At 36.6% G+C, this 12,344-nt stretch overlaps 1 protein-coding gene across 2 annotated transcripts in view; it reads right to left on the bottom strand.

Annotated features, from left to right (window-relative positions):
* COL12A1 (collagen type XII alpha 1 chain) overlaps positions 1-12,344 on the bottom strand; it is a 115,858-nt gene that overhangs the window by 52,912 nt on the left and 50,602 nt on the right. For both annotated transcript variants that reach the window (XM_030315852.1, XM_030315853.1), the window contains exons 24-27: positions 5,771-5,913; positions 5,330-5,459; positions 3,288-3,424; positions 2,070-2,199 (exon numbers count right to left, since the gene is read on the bottom strand). In XM_030315852.1, coding sequence (XP_030171712.1) covers positions 2,070-2,199; positions 3,288-3,424; positions 5,330-5,459; positions 5,771-5,913 — 540 coding nt within the window. The remainder of the gene's footprint in view (positions 1-2,069; positions 2,200-3,287; positions 3,425-5,329; positions 5,460-5,770; positions 5,914-12,344) is intronic.

The raw sequence follows: 12,344 nt of genomic DNA on the forward strand, positions 1-12,344 counted from the left end.
TAAATTCTCTAGACCTGCGGTGTCTCCTGTCAAAGCTACTAGCCATACAGTAGTAGCTACTGAGTACTTGAAATATGTCTAGTCCCAATTGAGAAATACTGTAAGTATAAAGTTAATATGTACTGGATTTCAAATAATTATTATAGGAAAAAATTATGAGAAGTATTAATATAATTATTTTACTGATACATATTAAAATGACAACACTTTTTATATATTGGGTTAAATAGAACACATTGAAATTAGTTTCCTCTGTCTCCTTTTACTTTTTCAATTTTTTTTTTAAACGTTTATTTATTTTTGAGACAGAGAGAGACAGAGCATGAACGGGGGAGGGTCAGAGAGAGGGAGACACAGAATCTGAAACAGGCTCCAGGCTCCGAGCTGTCAGCAGAGAGCCCGACGCGGGGCTCGAACTCACGGACTGCGAGATCATGACCTGAGCCAAAGTCAGCCGCTCAACCGACTGAGCCACCCAGGCACCCCTCCTTTTACTTTTTCAAATGTGGCTACTAGAAAACTTTGAATTTCATAAGTAGCTCCCATTATATTTCTTTGGAACTAGACCGGCTCTAGACCTCAACTTTTTTTTTAAATTTTGTTTAGTGTTTATTTATTTTTGAGAGAGAGAGAGAGAAAGAGAAAGAGTGGGGTAGGGGCAGAGAGGGAGGGAGACACAGAATCCAAAGCAGGCTCCAGGATCCAGGCTGTCAGCACAGAGCCTGAAATGGGGCTCAAACTCACAAACCATGAGATCATGACCTGAGAAGAAGCTGAATGCTCAACCAATCCACACGCCCCCCCTAGACCTCAACTTTTTAAGCGCTATTTGATTAGGAAATTATGTGCTAAGCACGGTGCCAGGCACTGGAGATGCAAAGTTGTATAAAGTAAGTATGTCTCTGCCTTCACTGGTGGGGAGGAGGGGTAAGCAGAATAGATAGAAAAAGATTAACGAGCAACAATAATTGGGTTAAATACTATGCAAGTACCATGACAGAGGAAGAAACGGACATCCCTGGAAGCAGCAACAAAATGGAGCAGGTGAGACGGGACCAGGGCAGGTTGCCCTGCGTCTCCCCTGCCTTTCCACTGTGCAAGCCTCCCCTTCCTCTGAAACCTGACAGTGCGCAACCTGAGTCCCGCTTACCTCACCTTCCTTATGTGAGCCCCTACATTGTCAATTACTTTTTCTTATCTCCACAATGAAATCATGAACTACTGAAGGCAAAGATTTTATATTTTGTTACTGCTGATAGCACTTTATATATAGTAAGATTTCAAAAAATATTTGATAACTAACACAACTTTCCCAGAGAAAATGGCCAACTTACATCAAGAATATACTTCCTCCCCACCCCCCCACACACACATGCACACACGCACGCACACACACACACACACACACACGTACACACACCAGTTGAGTATCTGGAAGATGAATTAATGACAGTGGCTGATAGAAGAATAGTAAGATAAACGTATCATAGAAGGAATGGACATGTTAAATCACTATATTGCACACCTGAAACATAACACTGTATGTTAACTATACTAGAATTAAAATTTAAAACTTAGATAATAAATAAAAACATTTTTAAAATTTTTAAATAGAGTGCCTGGGTGGCTCAATTGGTTAAGCGTCCAACTCTTGATTTCAGCTCAGGTCATGATCTCAAGGTCTGTGACTTAGAGCCCCACGTAGGCCTCTGTGCTACCACATGGAGACTGCTTAGGATTCTCTCCCTCTCTCTCTCTGCCCCTTCCCTGTTCTTCCTCTTTCTCTCTCTCTGTCTCTCTCTCTCTCAAAATAAATAAAAACATTAATTTTTTTTTAATTTTTCAAAAATTAAAAACTTAATGGAAAAAATAAAATAACACAATAAATTTGAAAATAAAAGGAATGGACATGAAGGTTGAAGATGGGCAGAAAATAAATAAAAAGCAATCTGGAAATCCACAAATATTCAAAAAAAATTGTACTAAGAAACAAAATGAGCCAATAAGTTCAGTTACACAGTCATGTAATGCTGTTTCTCAATTATCAAGGAAGCATGATCACAACTTACGGGTAGTTTCTTGAGCGGTCACCGGGGGAGACTCCCCTTCATCATATACTGCAGAAACCCCTACTGTGTACAGGGTTTGTGAGAGCAGGTCTTTGAGAGGGGTGCTGGTCCTTGACCTGTCTACTTCTACCTGTAATAGAGCAGTGGAACTATTTTTACGAAGAGTATAGTTTTAACATCTCTGTTGTTTACTGTACCTCTTAGCAAAAGAGCATAAGAATTGTGCTACAAAAAATAGCAATGGTTTCTAATATGCAAAAGAGTCCAGGAACCAGGGACAGTTTAAATGCTTCCAATGTGGAAAAATATATTGACACTAGGGTTTGGTAAATAATGACTCTCTACAGGTTCAAGCAACCTAACCATTTTGCAACGACAGTTTCTCTGTTTCCTTTTGTATCACTGCCTTACTTCTTTCAGAAATGTTCTCCTGTGCATTACCTCATTTGTTATGCACAAGAATCCTGTGAGGCCCACTGGTCATTGTGCCTCTTTTGAAATTGAAACCTAGAATGAAATGAATGTGTGCACATGTATAAATTAGCTTTAGTATAATCCAAATGACCAGCACAGTCAACAAGTGAGTGCTTACGGAAACTATTTCTATCTACCAAAAATGTCATTAATGTGCCCCCAAGCACACATAAGTTTTAAGCCCATTCTCTAGTGAAGGCCCTCAGTTTGCTCCCACCTTGAGTCAGGTTGTCATCGAAACAGATCTCTGCCCCAACATCATTTCAAAAACACTCACCACCAAAGGGACCCTCCTCTAAGAATACATTTACCCTTTCTCTCAGTCCTGCTGCATTGCCCTATCTTCCTACTATCTGATGAACTCCCCTCTTCTTTCCTGCATCCTTTGCTAGCTTTTATTTTTAGAAACATTATTATGATATTTTTAGTAATTTATAGAATGCAGAGTACCATAAAAGGCATCTTAATGAGAAGGAAGTACCATCTACATTCTACGACTCTATCCATTAAGGGATAATGATTTTGAGATCAATATCACACAACAAAACATTTCCAAACTAAATGCAACACAGTCCAATATATCATCAAGTATTCAAAAAATGCCTTATTAATATAACAAATTTTCAATACTGTATTAATAAGGTTACAAGTATTCAAACATGCTATTCTCTATACTAATTTGGGTTCTTTTATTAAACCTACAGAAAACAAATATTTCCAAATCCATTCCAGTCTTCAACTTACCTCTTTGACATCCTCTTCTGGTGTTTTGTAGCGAACGATATATTTACGCACTTTTCCAGGCACGGGTTCCCAAAACACATTCATGGTGCTGTGAGTCACATCTCTGAGTCTCAGATCTCGAGGTTTGGGTAAAGGCACTGGAGACGCATGAGAAATGAGGTTTTGATGTGGCTCTCACCACAGAGTTCTAATGCATTTACACATGTTTTCAAGTTGTTTGCAGAAAACTTAACAGTGTGCAGCAAAATAACTTTAAAAAATAGCTATGCGGACAAACATACTATGATTCTACTAGGTAGAGCTCAATTTTTCTTAGTAAGGATCTTTAAAAATATGATAAATTTAAATTTTTATTATAATTATAATTTCTCTTTTATATGCAGACTTCCTTCCATACTATTTTAATAAGATCTTACTTGCTATTCAGCTATAATATATCATAATTCAGCATAAATGTGCAGCTTGTGTTTATCAGATATTTAAATCAGTTAGGATAGAAAACAAAATCGAAAGAGTTATGGTCCCTTAAAAGAAAATGATAGAAAAACAAATGGTTATGAGAATGAAGAATGAAGATGGGCCAAAATTAAGCACCCGGTAAGCTGGTAAGAAAATCCACAGAAGCATAAATGGTTATAAGAAAATCCAAATGACAAACTTTTTGCCAAGTCAAACAAAACCTTACCTTAAAAAGAACATGGCTAAGGATAACCAACAAAGAATATATTAGACAGATCTCACTTTCTAGCTGCCCGTTGACCAATTTCCTTTGTCTCTCATTTCAACTCTGTACATCCTTCCTCCTGAACATCACCCTCCACTTCCATGTTTCTGCACCTTTTTCCCTTCAATGTTTTTGTCTCTCTGCATCTCTGTGTCCTCCCTTCCTCCACTGTTGTATTCCAGCTTCATATCAAATCTATGACCACACTCGCCTTTCATGCCATTATGACTCTTGCATCTTCTCTCCAGACACTCTGAGAACACCTATCTCCCTATCTGGCTTCCCACTAGCTGGCTTCCCTAGCTGGCTTCCCACTCTTTCCATCTGCCACTACCTCATTTCTACAAAACCACCACCAGCTCTAAACAGGGTCTAATATATAAAAAATGATTATTTGTTGTCAATGAATTTATACTGTCACACCCTTCAAGGGCTCTTTCTCTTTTCTGCCTTATCATGCTTCTGTACCACTTCCCCTCCCCCTTGAAGTTTCCTTCTAACTTCTTAATTTCCTTAGAAATGTGGGCTGAGACTCAAATTTAAACCTAGTCATCTATTCCAACATGACCACCTCAACAAGCATGAAACAAAAGTTCTAGCCAGGAAAAGCAAGGGTCCTAAGTGCAATCATTGTCCTTTTCAAGAAAAAGCACCTGAATGCCAATGAAACAAACCAAAAACACAAAAGGGACTGATCAATTACTCAAGAAAAGTGCAAACCACAAAGGAGTCCACATGCTTTACACTACCTTGTATTATCTATTGGTGCATTCCCAATACCCAGCAAAGTGACTGAAGTACAACAGATGATCAATAATAGGTTTTTGGATTGAGTAAACTGATTAGCTCACTTAATTGAAACAGACTTATCTACATGTGCCATAAAGTTTCTACTTCAGCAAGAACTTGGAACATCTTAATCTTAAGTCTAGAATCTTCCTCCAAAATTACACTCACCCGACATTCCCTTCTCACCAGTGCTATATATCATACTTAAATATACCATTATTTTATATTCTATGCCCTCATTGACACTTGGCCAAAAGTACTTGTAAGACACCCACCACTGATTGTTAAGAAACATCCTCAGTATCAACTACGTTAAATGTGAAAAAAAAGTACATCCTAGAATCAATTTAAGATGCTGCCATAAGTCTAGAATTAACTTTAATTCTCAATTGTGATTCCCATAGGGAATAACCCTGTAATTTATGCACAAATTATTCAAGTATTGATAGTATCACTGGGTGGAAGAAAAATCCTAATGAACATTACATCAACAGCAATAAAGAAAGAATAAAAACTGGTAATATCTTACAGGTGACTTCCCGAGCAGTGACAGGTTCGCTAGTGAGGTCGTGCAAGGCAGCCTGCACTGTGACTGCATACTCAGTGTTGGGAAAAAGATCAGTCAGCTGCACGTCGTTCACTGTTGGCCCCACACGCATCTGCATATGGACATGCCAAAGGGAAATAAGACATTCAAATCAAACATTTCCATTTACTGGGTGTAGCCAATTATGGCCTATTTGTAACCACTAGATTATATAACACAACGTTTATTTTTCATTTCTCTGAACAGAATTTCCTTTCATGCCAATGTTTTTTAAAAATGTGTCAAAGGTCACAAATCTAATTTTCTATTTTTCCATTTTGCATGTAGTTATAAATGAGTTCATAAGCAACTGCAGTTTAATGCAGTCTCTAAAACTAGAAAGTCTCAAGAAGACCCAATGATAAAGAAACAAATGTCTCCCACCTCTTTTGGCTTTGCTGGTTCTGTGGCATTGGTGGGTTCGTATGTCACGGTGTAGCCAGTAGCCCCTCCCACTGGCTGCCACTGCACATGCATGCTGGTAGGGCTAATATCATAAATATTCATGCTGACCACGGGGACTGGTACTGTTGGAATGTAAAGGCAGACATCAGTCTAATTCCTGTCAATCTACTCATTTTTAATTGTTGACTCCTATTTAATAATTGGTATTATATATGCTAAATAGAGAATGGGTTGCTGCAAGAAGTCAATGAGAGTCAGTATAATTCTTTCCTCTCTCCTGAAAAACCTAATCTCATTGTTCATTGCCACCTCACACTCAGGACAGCAAGTTACAACTATTTTATAAAAAAAGAAAGTTTAAATTTCAACTGGCATTCCAATGAGTCCATATGGAAGTGAAAATAGATACCAACTTCCTGAAATGTCAATCTCTTTTTCTGAAATATCTTTAAGTTGTCTCTTTTCAGACTTCAATCATAAAATTTCATACATAAGTAACAAGTACAGTATTTTATTTCATCATTAATTAAAGAAAAATTAAGTGAGAGTGCCATACATTAATAACTGAAACTTAGGGGATTCGTGGACTTCTGGAAACCAGGCCCATGAGGCACAATAAAAGATTTTCAGTTTCCTCTTCATTTAATACCCATATAGCTTTCTATATACTGTCCAAAGATTGAGTTTAAAGTTTCAAGAAAATATCAGATTAATCCTGCCCATTATGAAATACATTATTTCCCAGTTCCTATGATCTAATATGAAGGATAGTAAGAGAAGAGATGGAGGACAGGTTCAAGATGGTAACAAAAGAAGACTCTGAAATCACCTCTTCCCATGGATGCGAAAAATTTATAGCCACATATGAAATAATTTCCTCTGAAACAGAAAGACCTGAGAACTAGAGGAATAGTACCTTCCACAACAAAGAGAAAAGAGCCATATCAGGGCAGGTAGGAGAGGTGGGAGAAATATGAAAGTAATAATTTCACTGGAAAAAGTAAATATATAGCAAAGATAGTAGATCAATCACCAATAAGGCAAGTATGAAGGTCAAAAGACAAAAGTAGTAAAGTTAACTAGAATTATAATAATTAGCTAAAGGATGCATAAAATAAAAGATGTAAAATGTATCATCAAAAATATAAAACGTGGAGTGCCAGGGTGGCTCAGCATCCGACTTCAGGTCATGATCTCATGGTTTGTGAATTCAAGCCCCACATCCAGCTCTCTGCTGTCAGCACAAAGCCCACTTTGGATCCTCTGTCCCCCTGTCTCTCTCTCTCTACCCCTCCTCCACCCACACTCTCTCTTTGTCTCTCTCAAAAATAAATATTTAAAAAAATCTTCTTACATAAAACATCATTTCTTTAAAAATATGAAAAATGGGGGATAAAAATGTAAAATTTGGGAATGTGTTCAAATTTAAGTTGCTATCAACTTAAGAGACTCTCATATGCATAGGATGCTACATATGAATCTCACAGTAATCACAAAGAAAAACTAATACTAAATATATAAAAGAAAATAGGAAAGAAATCTAAACATAACACTAAAGAAAGCCAGAAAACCACAAGAGGAGAGAAAAAGAGAAGAAAAAGGACAAAGAAGAACTTCAAAAACAACGAGAAAACAACAAAATGGAAATAAGTACATACCTATTGATTATTTCTTCAAATATAAATGGACTAAATTTACCAATCAAAAGACAGAGTGGATAAATAAATTTAAAAAAAAAAAAAGAACTGTCTATATGCTACCTACAAAAGACTCATTTCAGAAATAAGGACACATGCAGACTGAATGTGAAGGGATGCCAAACAATATTCTATGCAAATGGAAATGAAAAGAAAGCTGATGTAGCTATACTCATATCAGACAAAACAGACTTTAAAATAAATACTGTACTAAAAGACAAAGGGGGCACCACATAATGATAAAAAGATCAACCCAGCCAGAAGATACAACATTAAAAATAAAAGTTTATTTATAAATACCCAACACAGGAGCACCAAAGTATATAAAACAAATATTTAAAAACCTAAAAGGGGAGATTGAAACCAAAAAAATAATAGTAGGAGACTTTAAAACCCTACTTACAGCAATGAATAGGTCATGAGACAGAACATCAATAAGGCAATATTGGTCTTAAATGACACATTAGGTCACATGGCCATAATAGATATATGCAGAACATTCTATCCAAAAGCAGTAGAATGCATATGCTTCTAAAGTGCACATGGAACATTCTCCAAGATAGATCACATGTTGGGTCACAAAATAAGTCTCAATAAATTTAAGAAGACTAAAATTGTATCAAGCATCTTCTCTGACAAAAATGGTAAGAAACTAAAATCAATTACAATGACAAAACTGGAAAAAACACAAAAACATGAAAACAAATAACATGTAACTGAACAACCATGAGGTCATCAAAGAAAGCAAAGGAGATATCAGAAAATACTTAGAAAAAAATAAAACAGAAATAGCATACCAAAAGCTATGAGATTCAGCAAAAGCAGTTCTCAGAGGGAAGTTCATAGCAATATAGGTTTATGTCAAGAAACAAGAAAAATCTCAAATAAACAATCTAACTTTACACCTAAAGAAACTAGAAAAAGAAAAATAAATTGAGCCCAAAGTTAGAAGGAAGGAAGTAATAAACATCAGAGACAGAAATAAATTAAATAGAGACTAAGGAAATAGAAAAGATCAATGAAACTAAGAGCTGGTTCTTTGAAAAAGATAAACAAAATAAAAAAAAACCCTTAGTTAAACAAACAAAGAAAAAAAAGGACTCAAATAAAATCAGAAATGAAAGAAAAGTTACAACTGATGTCATGGTGGGGAGGGGGGGAAGATCATAAGACACTACATAGGAGTGCCTGGGTGGCTCAGTCAGTTAAGTGTCTGACCCTTGATTTCAGCTCAGGTCATGATCTCACGGTTGTGAAATCAAGCCCCATGAATGGCTCTGTACTCAGCATGGAGTCTACTTGGGATTCTCTTTCTCTCCCCCTCTCTCTCTCCCTCTCTCTCTCTCTCTCTGTCGGCCCCTCCCCCACTTGTTTTCTCCCTCTCTCTCTCTCAAAATAAATAAACATTTTTTTAAAAGACCTACTACAAAAAACAATATGCCAACAAACTAGACAGCCTAGAAGAAAAGGATAAATTCTTAGAAACATACAATCTCCCAAGACTGAATCAGGAAGAAATAGAAAACCTGAGTAAAGTGATTACTAGCAAGAAGATTGAATCAGAAATCAAAAACTCCCAGCAAACAAAAGTTCAAGACCAAACAGCTTCACTGGGGAAATCTTCCAAACAGTCAAGGAGATTTAATACGTAACCTTGTCAAACTCTTCCAAAAATTAAAGAGGAGGGAATGCTTCCAAACACATTTTATGAGGCCAACATTACCCTGACATAAAAACCAGACAAGGATGCCACACAAAAAGAGATAAAATTATGGGTCAATATCCTTGACAAACATAGATGTAAAAATCCTCAACAACATATTAGCAAACCAGATTCAACAATACATTAAAAGCATTATACATTATGATCAAGTGGGATTTATTCCAGGGATGAAGAATGGTTCAAATTCACAAACCAATCAATGTTATATACAACATTAACAAAATGAAGGATAAAAATCATATGATCATCTCAACAGATGCAGAAAAAGCATTCAATAAAATTGAACACCCATTTATGATTTAAAAAAAACTCTCAACAAAGTGGCAATAGAGGAAATTTACCTCAATATAATAAAGTCCGTATATGACAAACCCACAGCCAACATCACATTCAATGGGAAAAAGCTGAAAGCTTTTCCTCCAAGTTCAAGAACAAGACAAGCATGCCCACTCTCACCACTAATTCGACATAGTATTGGAAGTCCTAAATATAGCAACTAGGCAAGGAGGAAAAAAGGTATTCAAATCAGAAAGGAAGAAGTAAAACTATCACTATTTGCAAATGACATGTTACTATATATAGAAAACCCTAAAGATGCCACCAAAAACTGTTAGACCTAATAAATGAATTCACAGGACATAAAATCAATATACAGATATCCATGGTATTTCCATACACTAATAACAAACTATCAAAAAGACAAATTAAGAAAATAACCTCATTTGTAATTGCATAAAAAAGAATAAAATATCTAGTAATAAATTTAACCAAAGAGGTGAAAGACCTATTCACTGAAAACTAATAAAACCTAATAAAAGAAACTGAAGATACACAAAGACATGGAAAGACATACTGTGCTCATAGATTGGAAGAATTTATACTGTCAAAATGTCCAGACTATCCATAAAAATCTACAGATTCAATGCAATCCCTATCAAAGTTACAATGGCATATTTCACAAAACTAGAACAAGTAATTCTAAAATGTATGTGAAACCGCAAAAGGTGCTGAATAGCCAAAGGAATCACAGGGAAAGAAGAACAAAGTTGTGGGGTGCCTGGGTGGCTCAGTCGGTTAAGCGTCCGACTTCAGCTCAAGTCACGATCTCGCGACTTGTGTGTTCAGGCCCCGTATCGGGCTCTGTGCTGACAGCTCGGAGCCTGGAGCCTGCTTCAGATTCTGTGTCTCTCCATCTCTCGGCCCCTCCCCCACTCATGCTCTGTGTCTCTCTGTCTCTCAGTAATAAATAAATGTTAAAAAATTTAAAAAAAAAGAACAAAGTTGAAAGTATCACAGTCCCTGATTTCAAACTATATTACAAAGTTATAGTAATTAAAACAGTATGGTATGGGCAAAAAAACCCACACATATCAATAGAACAGAATTGACAGTCCAGAAATTAACCTGCACATATATGGACAATTAATTTATGACAGAGGAACCATTGTATGTACAATGGAATAAAAACAGTATCTTCAATAAATGGTGCTGGGAAACTGGTCAGCCATATACAAAAGAATGAAACTTAGACCACTCTCATACACCATACACAAAAGTTAGCTCAAAATTGATTAAAGACTTGAATGTAAAACCTGAAACTATAAAAATCCTAGAACCAAAACATAGATGGTAAGCTCCTTGACATCAGTCTTGTTAATGTTCTTTTTATTTTAATTTTTTTAACGTTTATTTATTTTTTTTTTAAATTTTTTTTTTCAATGTTTATTTATTTTTGGGACAGAGAGAGACAGAGCATGAACGGGGGAGGGGCAGAGAGAGAGGGAGACACAGAATCGGAAACAGGCTCCAGGCTCTGAGCCATCAGCCCAGAGCCCGACGCGGGGCTCGAACTCACGGAGCGCAAGATCGTGACCTGGCTGAAGTCGGACGCTTAACCGACTGCGCCACCCAGGCGCCCCTAACGTTTATTTATTTTTGAGAAAGAGACAGAGTGTGAGCAGGGGAGGGGCAGAGAGAGAGGGAGACATAGAATCTGAAGCAGGCTCCAGGCTCTGAGCTGTCAGCACAGAGCCCAATGTGGGGCTCAAACTCATGAACTGTGAAATCATGACCTGAGCTGAAGTCAGACACTTAACCAACTGAGCCACGCAGCTGCCCCAGTCATGGTAATGCTTTTGTGGCTGAGACTCCAAAGGCAAGGGAAACAAAAATAAAAATAGACAAATGAGACCACATCAAACTAAAAAGCTTCTGCACAGCAAAGGAAAATGTCATCAAAACAAAAAGCAACCCACTGGATAGAAGAAGATATTTGCAAATCAAAACTCCAATAAGGAGTTAATATCCAAAATGTATAAAAAACTCATACAACACAACAACAACAAGAACAACAAAACAAAGAACCCAATTAAAAAATGAGCAGAGGATGTGAATAGACATTTTTCCAAAGAAGACATACAGATGGCTAACAGGCACATGCAAAGATGTTCAACATCACTGATTATTAGAAAAACACAATTCAAAACTACAATGAGAGGTATCACTTCATATGTGTTAGAATCATTATTATCAAAAAGATATGAAATAACAAGTGCTGGCAAGGATGTGGAGTAAAGGGAACCCTGATACACTATTGGTGGGATTGCAAATTGGTGTGGTCACTATGGAGAACAGTATGGAGATTCTGCAAAAAAATTAAGAATAGATACCATAAGATTCAGCTATTCCACTACTGGCTATTTATTCAAAGAGTACAAACCACTAATTCAAAAGATATATGCAACTTTATGTTCACTGAAGCATTATATAATGCTTATATTATATAATGTCATATTATAATGACCAAGATATAGAAACAACCTCTCTGTGTGCTGGTGGATAAATGGGTAAAGAAGAAGTGATATATAATGAAATATATAGAAGTATATATAAAGTGGAATACTGCTCAGCCATAAAAAAGAATTAAATCTTGCCATTAGTGACAACAAGAATGGGCCTTGAGGGTATTATGCTAAGTGAAATAGGTTAAGAGAAAGAGAAATACCACATGACTTCACTCATACGTGGAGTCTAAAAACAAACAAAATCCAAACAAACAAAACCAAATCCATATACGGAGAACATATCACTAGTTACCAGAGGGGAACAGGGTTGGAGGGTAGGTGAAAGGGAT

Source organism: Lynx canadensis, chromosome B2 (assembly GCF_007474595.2).
Source record: "Lynx canadensis isolate LIC74 chromosome B2, mLynCan4.pri.v2, whole genome shotgun sequence".
NCBI classification, from domain to species: Eukaryota; Metazoa; Chordata; class Mammalia; order Carnivora; family Felidae; genus Lynx; species Lynx canadensis.